Below are 14,320 nucleotides of genomic sequence, written 5' to 3'. Positions count from 1 at the left end.
GCGGTTGTGTGAAATACAAACACCACATCTGCACCTCGGGTCTCGAGTTCCTTCGACGACGTTGTTTATAAACTGAAGAAAGAAAAGAAAAAAAAAAGGAAAAAAAAACGGGGCTGTATCGATGACCCTGTAAGCATGCGATATCTATCTCGCAGGTCTAGTTATTTTCCACAATCACATGACTCTGACGACCGAAGTCGTGTTCTAGGTTGTCGTTGCTTGTACGTCATCACATGGTAAAAGATTTCTCCCCTCTTCAAGTCAAGTATCACGCTTGAGCGACGGCGACAACTTCAGCCACCGACTCGTCCTTCATGGCCGGATCATTCTCAACCTCGGCGGGGGGCACGACGATACCATACTTTTCGTACGGGAAGTTTGTCAGATCGGGCATGTAGTCTGCCCAGCCATCGTCATGGTCTCCGAGCTGATGCGTGTCAACGTCCACCCCAGCAGCACCCATCCTGCCGGCGAGGATATCTGCATCGCGGCCCACGTACTCCTGCTTGAGCATCGGATGCGGGACCCAGGCGACCCTCATGCCGGCCCTGCGGCCAGCCTCGACTCCGGGTACCGAGTCCTCGAACACGAGGCACTCCTCGGGCCTGATGGGCGGCTCCGACGGCGGGAGGGACTGGTTGATGGTGTCCAGGGCGAGGAGGTAGATGTCCGGGAGCGGCTTGCCGCGGCCGGGCGTGATGCGCTTGTCGTCGCCGAGCACGCGGCGGTGCGAGGGGAACACGGAAAAGAGCTCGGCCCAGTTGGTCGTCTTGACGGCAAAGTTTGCGCTGTTGCTGCTCGTGGCGAGGGCGACGTGGACGCGGTGCCGCGCCGGGTCGCGGCTGTCGGCGGCGGTGGACGAGGACGCCGGGAGGTCCCACCAGCGCGTGCGGCCGAGGTCTGCGAGGAGCTGCTCGACGCCGGGAAGGGGCTTGGCGTGGGGGAAGTGCTCTGCCTGCAGGGCCGAGTACTGGGTGAGGTAGTCGCTCTGCTCGATGGGCAGGTTGGCCCACTGGTGGAAGATGGCGTTGGCTTCTGGACCCGGGCGGCCTTGCAGCTGGGCCTTGATGGACCAGGGCAGGTTGGGCCGGCCGTACTTGGCGAGGAGGATATTGATGCACTCTGTGTAGATGTCTTCGGTGTCGAGCAGCAGGCCGTCCATGTCGAACAGGCATGCGCGCACTGGCGGGAAGCTGTGAGGGGGGGCACGGTCCTGGTCAGGAAGGGGTTTACAGCACGAGAGGGTGCGCTTTGCTTTGAGACCTGGAGACTTACTCTGTACGAGGCGCCATGGTGGGCTGTCCTCGCTTGGTCGAGATGGGCGGGTGACTTGTAGTCGGGACTCTGCCTTGCCACGGAGGAGGAGGAGCCTGCTATCGCAGCAATGGAGAAAAAGGAGCAGGCGTCGCTGGCAGAGGGTGCGGTCCGGCGCCGGCGCCGATGGCGATCCGGGAGCGGACCCTCAGTGGGGTTGCGCATTGCCCGGGCAGGGGCACAGCGCACGCTGGTGGGGGCGGGGCTCCAGCGCAGCCCGTCCCGCTATGACGACGAGGCACCGCCTGCTCAGCAGCCCGACACTGCTAGCAACCACCTACATTGCACACAGCGTACCGGTCTGCCCTTGCGATGGCTCAAACGGACAAGCCCAGCGGCAGCAGCACTGCCTCGGCCGTCCCCGAGACAAGCAAGCAGCCCCTCGAGGAGGAGCTCGACGAGCCGCCAGTGGAGAGATTCCCACCAGAGGAGGAAGCGGTATGTAAGGCCCCATTTTGCGATCCGACACTTGCTTGCTTCGTCTACTTGTACTTGTACTGAACCCACCACCACCTCGACACAGAAACTCCTCGCCGAGTCGCAACAACACAAGACAAAGGCAAACTCTCTCTTTGCCTCGGGGAGCTACCAGGACGCCATCGACAGCTACCAGGAGGCGGTGTCCCTCTGCCCACACTACCTCTACTACGACCTCGCCGTCCTGCACTCCAATGTCGCCGCATGCCACCTCAAGCTCGAGCAGTGGAAGGAGGCCATCAAGAGCGCCACAGATAGCCTCAAGGGCCTCGAGAGGGTAGACAGAGAGATCCTCGCCGGCGAGGAAGAGCTCGAAAGGTCACAAGCAGCACAACAAACCAATGAGGATGACGATGTCGAGGAGGAGATTGTGAGCGTCGGGGCTCAGAGCAGTGGTCCAGGAGTACCCAAACAAGACAGCCAAGAGGAGCAGGCTCTCAGGAAGCGACGGGAGGATGTCGCGAGAATACGCGCAAAGGCGCTCATGCGCCGCGCGAGAGCCAAAAGCGAACTCGGCGGCTGGTCCAATCTCTCTGGCGCTGAGGAGGACTACAAGCAGCTCTCGGGCATGTCGAACCTGGGACTGGCGGACAAGAAGCTTGTGCATGCACAGCTGCGTGATTTACCAGCCAGAATCAAGGCGGCCCAGGAGAAGGAAATGGGCGAGATGTGGGGAAAACTTAAGGATGTTGGTGGCCCCCCCAGTGTCGACTTCTTTGAGGAAGCTGGACCAGTGCCTTCTGCCGTCTTGCGGTGCTAATGTTCTGATGGCTGTCTCTAGCTGGGTAATGGCTTGCTGAAGCCCTTTGGACTGAGTACCAACAACTTCAACATGGTCAAAGACGAGAAGACTGGTGGCTACAGCATGAACTTCTCCCAAGATCCACCAACGAAATGATCATAGGAGGCGCTGTGCACGGGTAGGCCATTCCCAGGCGGGCAACTAGTTTTTTTCATCTCACCTGTATTGGATACTGACGGCCATCCATAAGTCCTTGCCTCTAGCCACTGCTGGACCGACATGGGAGTTCACGCATCCTCGAAAGATGTGATGTTGTTGAACTAGCGTTTACGTCACTCTACCCGCTTCACGTCTATTCAGCCACCACAGTATCATATGACAAGTGTTGCCATGTCACATCAGACTTGAATTAGTAGATCCCGTAGGAACACGCATCAAGGAGGACGGCCAAGGCAGCCTCCTTTCTGGGCGGACACAAGCCCCTGCAAATGCTTCGAGGATATTCGGCACGAACGACAACACCAGCGCATAAAAGAGATACATTTCGCACTCGGTGAGCTGTCGTATCCTATTGACTAGGCTTGACTGAGCACAGATTCTGTCGTGCGGCTGTTAGGCGAAACGCTCAGCATCGGATATCCGAGGGCATGTACTTAATTAGACATCTGCGGCGTCTTAGCAGCCGCCAGAAGTGCGGGCCAGGAACATCTAGATCAGTCCGCCTGGATTAGACAAAAGAGGCAGAATCAACTCTGGAACATGCCAATTTTACGCCTGGCTCGCAAGTCTCAATCCTCCCAAAAGTGCGTGGAGGCGCTGGGAGGCAAATCATCCTGTGCAGTGCCCCATGTCGTGCTCTCGTTCGCCCCGAGCGTCAGCTCGAGCACTCCACCATCCAAGAAGAACGAGTGCGTGACCCAGCTCTTCGTGTACGGCTCGCCATTCAGCTTTGCATTCTGAATGAAGATGTTGCCGTCTTCTTCTGGGCCGCTGCTCCCGTTACTGAAATTGAGGCACCTTATCGTCGCCGTGTTGCCCGAGACGTCGTTCCGCACACTGACCTCCCCAAAGAAAGGCGGGATGATGAGATAGACATCCTGCCCACTCATCGGGAACAAGCCCATCATGGTAAGCGCGGTAAAGCTCCCCATGGCACCCGAGTCATCGTTGCCCGGTATGCCGGACAGCGTGTCGTTGAACGACCCCGGGATATACTTCCTCGCGTACCGCGACGACAAGCCCGGCCGGCCGGCGAAATGGAACAGGAATATGAGCAGGTACGACTGCTCGTTTCCAATGTACAGCAGGCCGGGGGTGTCATGGAGGTACTGCAGCCGCGCTACGAACGTGTCGACACCGCCAAGTACTGGGATCAGAGTAGCCTGGTCGTGAGGGATGTAGAACGTGTACAGCCACGACCCGCCCTCGTATGTCTCGTGCCCGCCCGGGTTGAGGTAGCAGGACGTGAAGTTGAAAAGTGGTGTGCAGAGGCTGGGGTCCTGGAAGCCAACAGTGCCGTTCTGGTAGCGTGGCTGGAGGAAACCGCTGAAGCCGGAGTCGACGAGGTCGCCGGCGGAGGTGGAGCCCGTGAGGTTGAGGAGGGACCGCGACTGGGCGTCATACATGTTCTGCCAGTATGACGAGCGAGCGAGGTACTTTTCGGCATCGCCGGTCTTGTTCATGCGTTTCGCCAGGGCGGCGATGCAGAAGTCGTTGTACGAGTACTCGACTGTCCGCGAGATGGAGCGGGTGATGAGTCCCGTGCCATATGGATCATAGTCGTCGGTTGGTATATAACCAAGGGTCTTCCAGCTGTGTAAGCCACCGCGACCTTGGACTGTCCAGAGAGCAGGCTCGACTGTCATCGAATCTGTCATCAGTAATGCCGCCTTGCGCATGGTGGTGAAGCATGAACTCACCCTCAGCGTCGGTGACAACAGCCTCGTATGCAAGTTCCCAGTCTATGCCGTCCTTCAAGCCCTTCAGATACGAGTCGGCCAGGAGATTGTCGGCATTACTGCCTCCCTGTGTGAAACCTTTGCATAACGCCATGCGGCAGTCGGGCAGGTGACCCTCATGACGGTAGATGTCGAGCAGACTGCGGACCATAAGGGCCTGCGCGTGCGGATCGACCAGCGTAAGCAGTGGGTGTGTACTGCGGAAGCTGTCCCAGATGCAATAGTAAGAGTCAAAGTACGGCTCGGTGCTCTGCCATAATGGATTTTCGCCTGTTATGGCTCAGAATGTCCTTGAGTGTCAGTGGTGATGGTTCGACGTCGACGACGGATATAATCAGTCCTCGATTCATGGCAGAGAGAGCAGGGCGTTCAAACTCACCAGTATAATCCTGAGGAGAGATAAACGTCCGATACAGACCACTCCAGAAGAGTCTTTGCAGGGAAACATCAACGCCGCCGCTTTGAACAACCACATGGCCCAGCTTGTCACGCCACGCCTCCTCCGCATCAACTCGTATATCCTCGAAGTCAAACCCTTGGATTTCCCTCTCAGCGTTGCTACAGGCCTGCTGCGCGCTGATGAACGACAGCCCAACCCGAGCCAGGACCTGGTTGCCCGCAGGAGGATGAAACTGGACATACGCTCCCGCAGGCAGCGGTGGATCCTCATTGTTGCCGTCCTCAAATGTCTCGAGGTTCTTGGGCTCCGATCCGGCACGCGTGTTGCGCCACACTCCCGTGTCCCGGATCTCGGCGCCCTGAAAGTCAGCACAGAAGTGCAGCTCGTACGTCCCGATACCAAAGGACGGCCGAAACGTCCCGTTGCCCGTGATCCGCCCCGTGTCCGGGTCTACAGCAATACTGCCACGAGTGCGCGAGTCGGAGAGGTCAGTCAGGTCTGCAAGAATCAAAGGACTATATACCACAGGCTTTCCTCCCTTCGTGGCGCTTTGGTTGTTGGATGCGTCGGGTGGGAAAGTGAAGCGGTACAGCGCAGTGTGGTTGGTGGCGGTCATCTCGGCCTTGACGGACGTGTTGAGCGTCACAGCAAAGTATCCTGGGCGGGCTTCCACGGAGCCGTGCAGGCGCTGGGATGCCCGCTGATCTTTGCGGAAGTAGCACTTGTTGAGCTCATCGTCCTCGCAGCCCGTCTGCGCGAACAGGGGGAAGTTTCCAAGCGATGCCCCCTATCGCAGTTGTGTGCATGTGTTAGTTCGCTGCCTCCGCTTGACCGGGGCCATACTTACTCCGCCAGTGCCGCTATCGTGCATGTGCGAGAAGCCAGTAACTGGAAGTAAAACGGTTAGATAGAAGGCAAGGCGAGTCCCGATACGACAAGGCTTCGAGATCCACTAACTGTCACCGTCATCCGAGGCGAATCCGCCTTGAATCTCTGTGTTGACGTCTGCTACGGGCTTGGCCATGCCATACGGCAGATTAGCACCAGGGAAAACATGACCTGGGCCAACCAAGTCAGTCATACTTGGCATAATGCATATATCAGTCCAGAAATCAGCAGGGTGTGATCGTTACCTCCGTTGACAGTCCCAATTAGGGGGTCAACAAAGTCCAGCATGTCAAATGTATCTCTACGCCGTCCACGGTCATCTATAGCCAAGACTTGCAGGCCAACGGAACAGAGCCAAATACAGAGTACGAATCTGCCCAAGCCACCTGACGGCCAAAAACGCCGCTCCGGCATGGTGTATGGTGCTGATCAATTTAGTTGAGGACTTTCGTGCTCGTTCGAAGCTTTGCTAGTGGTGTCGTTGCCGAAAACGGTACTTGCGAGAATTACTGGCGAAGTAAACTGGTGCTTGCAACACAAGCTGCCTTGCAACGCGTGACATATATAAGGAATATGAAGCATCGTTCCCCGGTTATTGACCTGTAAGGAATCGCCGACGAGACGGAAATCCCAGTGCTCGGCGTAAGCCGACCCGAGCGGGCACTCTCTCTTTACCAGCAGCCATTACTGATAGCTTGGACTTAGCCGAGTTGCACCCACTTGTGATTCAAGCGGCTGTTGGCATGTCATTTGACGATCTGTTGTCACCAGGGCTAGTCGGTGACGTATCCTTGTTGGAGTTCCCCCGCACCAAGACGGGATGCAATGTTACCCTCATGCATGTAGACATTCCATGTAAGTCAGGTGTTGCAGCTTGCGATGGCCTTCTCTGGATTCGAGGCCGAAGATGTCAGTTTTGTGCTTCTCGGAGTGCTAGGCATCGTCATTCATGGAGAGACGTGTGTCCTAGCCCGTATTAGCGATCTTAAGCCTGCATCGCATGATTCTGCGACTTGCAAAGAATAAAATAGCACATCGATCTCAAACAGCACCCCATACATCATCCTTAACAGCTCATCCCAGTTTCTCCAAAGTTCCTGCCTCCCCCGCTTTCCCGGTTTTCATGCGGGGGATCGACGTTGTTGGCACAACGCCTGCGTGCGTGTTCCTCTTCATAATTGATACTTGCTATTCTGCTTACAATAAGGTCATAATATTAATCCGACCGTGAAAGCGCACGTGGCTGACATGGAATTCCACAACCGCCTACACAGGAAATAATCTCTTCGCCGGGAAAACGTCCCGAGAAATAGTTGGTTACTCGTGGTATTCCACAAACGAGTCCGAGGGATCGAGTACATAGCAGAGTGAATCCCACTTGCAAGAACAATCACGGAAAGGAGGGACAAAAGATGATGGACAGGAGTAGTGTGTGGTTCTTGTTCCGGCTCTAATCTTTGGTACAATAGTTGTAGACGTCAAATGTCGTCGCATTAATCCGTCGTAATACCTCCCCAGAATTCGAGTTGCTCCGGTCCTTTCGAACCACGACGGACTGCTGCGTGCGCAAATCTTTTCCCAATAAGTGCAGTACCGCAGCCCAAACCCAAATCCCTCTTTCGCCAATATCGAGTGGAGTTTTCTCTCTATCCGCGGCACGCCGGCCGTCCTTGTCCGGGTATCTTTCCTTTCGTGAAGCAAACCCGGCCCAAAATGTGGTTTTTTTTTATGTCGTAATGCCAAAAAAACAACCCAGAACGCCGTGCAAATATGACATGTCCATGCTTCGACCGAGACCCCGGCTGACGTTAAGCACTACCCTGGTGTATCCTTCCTTGAACCTGTTTTTCTGTACAACGCACGGGGTATCGCTTAAGAAGACAAAGACAAAGGAAATGCTGAAAATGACAAAGCTTAAACGCACAATATGTGACAGGGAACAAATGTAGAAATCGACAGCTGGTTGTTGCAAGGTCAAACAGCGTTGATTTCAGAGGGGTTGCCGCCACCAAGAAGCTCGAGAACCTTGTTGACTACAGCGTTGGGGTAGCCGCGCGAGAGCATCTCACTCACGACGGCCTGTGCGCCATGGCGGTTCTCCACCGACAGGAAAGCACGAGTCATCGCTTCGTATGTACTTGGCTCACGCCTTTCGAGGCCAACGCTGTCGTAGACCGATTTGGCCTTCTCGATGTTCCGAGCGCCTGTCCAGCCATGGATCAAAGTGTTGGCGATGTAGGGAGTAAGTTCAACACGACGTTGGCGCATATTGGCCAGGACCGGCTCCGTGTCGAGAACGCAGTGATTGGCGACCATTGCCTCGAAGATGGCCTGGAACAAACACGCACTTGGCTGTATCGTGGGATCCGCCATTACTGAGTCAAAGACCTTGCGAGCACCTTCGAGATCGTGCAAAACACAACCACGGGCATGAATCAGTGAGGAGTAGTGGACAGGCTCAGGCTGCTGGCCCGAGGCCCGAATCATGTCGAGTACGGCCTCGGCGGCCGTGATGTTGACAGGTTCCAGTGTCGCGTGGGTGTCGACGAGAAGCTTGTATGTGTGAGCGGTTGGCGTGATGCCTCTGGCTTTCATACGTTCATAGTATGAGAGAACCTTAGCCTTATCTCGCTTTGTGGTCAGGAAGAACTGCATCATGCTATTGTAGGGAGCGGGCCGCGCCTTGTAGTTGGGCATTGCTTCCATCTCGTCGAAGAGTTCTTCCGCGAATTTGTCGTCGCTGACGCGGCACAGGGCGTTGACAATTGTGCCATAGGTCACGCTGGTGGGCTTGATTCCCAGTGAGCGCATCTCAGCGAAGTAGAACAGGCAGTCATCGATTCGACGTGCCTTGCCGAGTTTGCCAATCAACGCGTTGTAGAGAAACGAGGAAGGTTCCACACCCTCAGCCTTGGCACGGTGAAAGATCTTGACAGCTTCAGACGCCTCATCAAAGGTCTTCGTTGACTCCTTCAAGCTGGTGATGTACAGGCCAAATGTATTTGCGGATGGTGCGGCACCAAAGTCAAGCAGTTCCCTGTGGTACTGCTCGGCAAGGATGCGATCGCCCAAAGTCAGGCAGGCACCAACCATTGCGTCGAGAATGGAGGACCATCCGTACCGGACAACAGCATATTGAGGCAGGAGCGGAACGTCGGTGCGAGCCATAGACAGAATATCGTGGCATGTATCCATCTTGCCCTCGCGGGCAGCGGCTGAGATAAGCTTCGCGTAGGTAATGTACCGCGGATGGCGACCAGCACGGCGCATATTGCGAAAGCGGGCCAGTGCATCACCAAGTCTCGGACCCTTGCGGCCATGAGCACCGTCCAGCTCGTCAGAGATCAGCGACGAACCCTTGAAGTCCGTGCTATGGGCATAAGGGTCGAAGGTATCCTCGTAGCTGGACGCAGTCTGGGACGTGGAGTAAGGCGATGCAACAAAAGTGTTTGTAGGAAAGACCGACTGAGAGGCGACCTCGCGCGGATCCTGGAGGTTGTGGCTGGCCATGAAGCTAGCAATAAAATCGACAGCCTCCTCAATCTCATCCGCAACCTCGGCGCCGGTGTCACGGATGCGCTGCAACATAATCTCAGATTCGACGAGGCCTTCACCAACTTGGCCAGATCCGATCAGGGCAACAGCATACATGGCCGTTGGCTCGATGAACGTCGCATCGACCTCCATACTACTGAGCAGGTCCCAGTAGCGCGCAGCGGCGGGAACATCACCTTGCCGAATACTCATGGCCAAGAGAGCCATCGCAGGCTTGGCGATACCCAAGGTGCCACTTGGGACATTGGCGAAGGCAGCAACAGCGGTCATCTTATCCTCGGCATCGGCCGCAGCGGTAGCGATGTCAATCATGCAGGGGAACCGTCCCTCGAGTTCGAGAGCCTGCGCCCATTCAAGCGCCTCGTGATACACGCCCCGGTCCAAAAAGCCTTTGACGAAGCCACCGCCGATGACATCGTCCTGAAGCTTCTGCGAGGCTTCGCCGTGGGATGCAACAACCTTCTCGAAAAAGCGCATGGCCCCGTCAAGGCGGTCGTTCACAACGTATGCGCGAACGACTGCAGCATAAACGTGGGCGTCCAGGCGGTCGTTGAGACTGTACTTGCCACCGTCGTGAGACACGGCAAGCTCCTTGTACTCGTTGTAGCATTCCACGGCGCTGGCGAGATCGCCAGTCTTGGCAAAGGCATTGATCATGGCAGGGAATGTCGCAGCGAAAGGAACAACGTCGCTGAGCTCCATGTGGTCGAAAAGGCGAAGCATATCTGGGACACGACCAGCCTGGGCGCAAGCCGTAATGAGCTGATGGTAGGTCTCCGATGAATAGTTTGTCTTGCGTGTCAGTACTGAGGATTCGAACAACTTCATGGCGAGGTCCAGTCGTTCATCCTCAGATACAATGGCGAAGTCAAGCTCTGTGGATGCGAACATGAACTGGCCGGGTTCCTCCATCCCACCGTATCGTAGCCTGCGCTGCTCGAAAGAGGTCTTGATGGCAATGACCTCCAGGGAGCGCTCGGCGAGGAGTCCCACCAAAATGTTGTACGTCTCAGCGTCGGGGCGGATTTCGCGGCGCTTCATGTCGGCATATACGTCCAAAGCCTTACTTACGACCTGGTTGCGCTCCACAGGGATGTTGATTGCTGCGGAGAGCAGAGCGTTATAGGCAGGCGCAATGGGCTGGACGCCAGCAACGAGCATAGTCTCGAAGACTGTAGGGATCTCGGCGTAGCGTCCATCTTCGCAGAGCCGGGTGAGATGATCCGCATACGTGCGCGATTGGGGATCGACAGGAGTGGCAATGCTTGTGATACTGACGGGTGTTGCAACATGCTCAGGAGCTGGTGTGGCAGACCTGCTTGGGAGACGGCTACCTTCAAGGGCTGGAGAGGGGGCTCGCGAAGACAAGCGTTCCTCAAGCTCCTCCTGCAGCTCGCGAGCCTCGAGCTCTTTGGACAGGGCAGCATCGATATGCGCGAGCGCAGCTTCTGCATCCACCGGTATTGGAAGCCTGGCGATCTCGTCTGCTTGGGCAGCTTGGATGGCGACAGTCTCCTCGGACTGGATAGCGGTAGCGTCGGCGTCGGGCCCAAGGATCGTCGCCGCCTGGGGCTTCCACTCAATCGACTTCTGGAATTGAAATGACCATTCCTTCTCGGCATCCTCGGCGACCTGATGCTTCTGGAGAGCCTCGAAATAGCCATCTAGACCACCCTGGATGACGGCCTTGTCATGATGCCTGTCCTGAGGTAGCGTGGCATTGTTGTGGGTGACAGTGTGGAAGGCGCCATGAAGCTGGAAGGCGGAGATTGGCCCTGCACGCTGGCTGTTGCGCCTCGCGAACGAGGGCCGATTCTGGGAGTTTAGAACATGGGGGTGGGTGGCGGCGACGAGCGACTGCGCGTAACCGTGGGTAAGAGATTTCGCGACACCTTGACGAAAAAGGTTCTGGTAGAGAGACGAATAGAGGGGCATTTAGTAGTCGCGGGAAGGAAGAAGGGGCTGTTGATCACGAGGGGTATTGTTAGCTGAGGGTTGGTTCGTGAAGCCAAGGGGATGGGCTGGTGTGACGTCGTGGTGGCCTGGGGGGCAGATGATGGCCTCTGCAGCGTCACCCACGATCATACGACTAGGGTGGTGGGAACAGCTATTGGTGGCAAACAACCACCAATGACAAACAAAGCCACCTGGACGACGATGACGCCGACGATTGCCAGAGAGACGACTTACAAGAAAAGAAGGGAAAGGGTTGTGCAGGTTCATTTGACAGCGAAAGGGCCGTCAAACAAACGCGCGATGCTGATTATGTGAGGGGTGTGTATTGTGGGTTGGAGGGAGGCAGGAGGGAAGAAAGCAGGCGGACGAGGAGCCGTGATAAACCAGACCACCATGGTTGCTCTGCGAGGACCCGGCGAGCCGGGCGCCGGGCGAAGGCGGACATAACAACACTGGACTGGGACTCTGCTCCCATCCTCGCCGGCTGCAGCCCTGGTGGGGGCCCGCGGGTGGTCCGCGTCACAATGCAGCAGTCAGCACTTCAACGTCCCCGACTCCGTACGGCCACGTACAGTGTGGCTCATTGGTCCCTGCTAGCCCGCTCCTTTAGCCTCTTTAGCGTCCTGCTGGCTCCGTCGTGCCTGGTCCCCCCAAAGCGTCCTCTTCCTCCCGCCCGGCACACGACAAGCAGGAGCCCTCTCTCGGGAATCCTCGCGCCTGGTCGCCTGGGCAAAGTGGTGACTCAGTCCATTGACGCCACTGGCCGGTTTTTCCCACTGGGCTTCCCTGCCCAGATCGACACGTTCAGGAACTCGCGACATCTTCTCGAACCGTCCAGTCCTGGACCCGTAGGCTTCCCGCATGTATGTGACATGGGACCCGGCACCTGCGCCTCATAATCAACGATCAACAACACCAGACACCGATCGCAGAACTCGGACTGCGAGTCGTGTCCCAGCGCCCAAAGCATTGCTTCCTTGCCAGGGCCGGCAGTGGCTGGCCCTCCTTGCAGCTTGCACTTGGCGCACTGTGCGAAGAGCTCACTAGACCGCATAAGTCATCGGCATGCCAAGGCTTGTGGGGAAGTCTTCATGTCAACGCACGGTGCACCAGGACGCACTTTTTTCGCTTGCTGCTTTTTCGGGCGAAACCCATCATGCAATAACGAGCTCGATTTTTGACCAGTCTTGAGGACCAAAGAGGAGGCAAACTTTGTAGCCGAAAAGTCATATTCAGACAGGTCGAGTACTCCGCGGTGCCCTTGCAACTTCTCAGCAATATCTGCCCCGAGCCAGCCAAGGAACTTGCAACCATTGCTTGTCCAGAGGGACCGCCCGTTCGAACACCAACTTTGTGGCTCTAGATCTCGTGCTCGCTTGAGTAGCGTGGCACGCTACTGCACAGCTTTCTGGGGAACGCTGGTCAATCAGCTGCAGGCAGGCTTGCCAGCAGATAACCATCTCTCACCGGCTTTTCTGTGCCCTCCAAAAATGTGCGCGCAAGGATGGAGCATCTGAGACAGGCATGCAACCTCGCACACATTGACTGCCACACCGATGAGATGGATTGACTGATTCGTTGTTGGATCCGCGACCACATTGGGGCTGCATCGTTACTAGTCCGTTAAGCTCTTTAACGCGTGAGTCTGCGCATTTCGTCCTTGAACTGCTTGGCCTACTGCCTCCGAGCTTATCGTGACGAGATCTCGCGTATGTACGGATTACTGGAGATAAATGTCGGAGGGACCTCTCCTGCACCCCTCAAAGCAGTCACTGGCGGCTGGCTTACCAGGATCAACAATTCCACTGAAAGCCTGGCAGGGATGCATCCGCGCAGATTGGTAATGGCAAGGATGGCAATCTTACGACCAAAAGGCCATTCACCATTCGAGCAGCCACGCAAAATGCATCCCAGCCCTCTCACATTCCTGCCTCTGCGCACCTTGATGGGTGGGCTTGCAGGTCACTCAAATTGACAGCTTTCGCCAGTGTTCATCGCTATTCTCGCTATTTTGTGTACCTGGATACGGTACCGTCAAAAACCGGACATGCTCGTACTGCCTTTCTAAGCCAGTCACGCCTGTTCTGGAAGCTGTGACAGAAGCTACTTATACCTAGAGCAGGGGTTTCCTGGTCTACCCGAACTTGTTTTCATTTCGGATTATGGCTCAGCTCCTCTGCTGTTCCCAATCAACTCAACGCGCTTGGGTTGTGCTTGAGCACAGTCCGTTCTTGGAAATCATGGAGTAAGAAACTGTCATCGAATGCATCGACGTCTCTGGCAGGACCTTGAAGCATGGGCCTTTGGGGCCTCGTGTGTTGCAATTCTGTAACCAGGGATATTATATTGGTACCGGTATGGCAAGCGCAGGGCATCTGAACACAGATCCTACCTACTTACCTAAGGTAGGCAACGACTTCACATGTCACGAGGCTCAGAGGCTGAGCTCAAAAGGTAGTTAACTGCTATACTAGCAATCCCAGATTCTTTCTTGGCCATCCACCACGAGTCAAGCTGCTGCAAGACTCGATACACTTTGGGCACAGGACCAGAGAGGTGGGAAGCCGCCTACACAAACATGGGCCTTGGGCTCTGGTAGTCTTGTCCGGATCACTCCCGCGCAAAACTCTGACTGGCAGGAAACCAACGTGGAAAAGCGGGGAGCCCAGTCTTCTTGGTGCCACCATCCCTGTCAGACTCGACGCACGCGTGGCGTACCTAGAGCACTGTTCAGTCTACGCACGGTGCAGTCCCAACTGAGATTTCCAGAATATTTCTCACTCGCGCTGCCGAGGGTTGCGCGCTCCGTCGCCGATCCCACCTGGTCACCAGCCTCGGACAGAGCATGTGGGCCAAGCATGTTTGGATCCCCGTTGGCTTCGTCTTCGTCATGCACGGCGAAGGCCATCGTCACACGCAGTCCCCCCCGCAACAGATGCATCATGTGCGTCGAGGGAGCTGCTTCCATGCGACATGGCGTCTTCGACCGAGCCGTTTAGAGAACCCAAGAGCCACAGGCTACCTCCCACA

At 56.3% G+C, this 14,320-nt stretch overlaps 5 protein-coding genes across 5 annotated transcripts; 1 reads left to right on the top strand and 4 right to left on the bottom strand.

The window, feature by feature from the left end:
• Positions 1-268: 268 nt before the first annotated feature.
• Positions 269-1,292, bottom strand: B0I36DRAFT_361125 (HAD-like domain-containing protein; the record flags this gene model as incomplete). The annotated part of the gene is made up of 2 exons (XM_046158440.1): positions 269-1,193; positions 1,276-1,292. 2 exons carry the CDS (start codon positions 1,290-1,292, stop codon positions 269-271), a joined length of 942 nt encoding a protein of 313 aa, XP_046015892.1.
• Positions 1,293-1,626: 334 nt separating this feature from the next.
• On the top strand, positions 1,627-2,689 carry B0I36DRAFT_238350 (uncharacterized protein; the record flags this gene model as incomplete). Its single annotated transcript, XM_046149607.1, has 3 exons — positions 1,627-1,752; positions 1,838-2,479; positions 2,573-2,689. 3 exons carry the CDS (start codon positions 1,627-1,629, stop codon positions 2,687-2,689), a joined length of 885 nt encoding a protein of 294 aa, XP_046015891.1.
• Positions 2,690-3,321: 632 nt separating this feature from the next.
• B0I36DRAFT_361123 (alpha-1,2-mannosidase, putative subfamily) lies at positions 3,322-6,067 on the bottom strand (the record flags this gene model as incomplete). Its single annotated transcript, XM_046158439.1, has 6 exons — positions 3,322-4,391; positions 4,453-4,761; positions 4,871-5,678; positions 5,739-5,779; positions 5,849-5,950; positions 6,025-6,067. 6 exons carry the CDS (start codon positions 6,065-6,067, stop codon positions 3,322-3,324), a joined length of 2,373 nt encoding a protein of 790 aa, XP_046015890.1.
• A 1,686-nt stretch (positions 6,068-7,753) lies between these two features.
• On the bottom strand, positions 7,754-11,269 carry B0I36DRAFT_361122 (pentatricopeptide repeat protein; the record flags this gene model as incomplete). Its single annotated transcript, XM_046158438.1, has 1 exon — positions 7,754-11,269. One exon carries the CDS (start codon positions 11,267-11,269, stop codon positions 7,754-7,756), a length of 3,516 nt encoding a protein of 1,171 aa, XP_046015889.1.
• A 2,210-nt stretch (positions 11,270-13,479) lies between these two features.
• Positions 13,480-14,319, bottom strand: B0I36DRAFT_406415 (uncharacterized protein; the record flags this gene model as incomplete). The annotated part of the gene is made up of 2 exons (XM_046161811.1): positions 14,009-14,319; positions 13,480-13,682 (listed from the first exon to the last, which is right to left on the bottom strand). The coding sequence occupies exons 1-2, from the start codon at positions 14,256-14,258 to the stop codon at positions 13,480-13,482; spliced, it is 453 nt and encodes a 150-aa protein (XP_046015888.1). The 5' UTR covers positions 14,259-14,319.
• Between the last annotated feature and the right edge of the window lies 1 nt (position 14,320).

The sequence above is a fragment of the Microdochium trichocladiopsis genome (genome assembly GCF_020744255.1).
Source record: "Microdochium trichocladiopsis strain MPI-CAGE-CH-0230 chromosome Unknown B0I36scaffold_3, whole genome shotgun sequence".
NCBI lineage: Eukaryota > Fungi > Ascomycota > Sordariomycetes > Xylariales > Microdochiaceae > Microdochium > Microdochium trichocladiopsis.
This window is presented reverse-complemented; position numbering and strand designations above follow the sequence as displayed.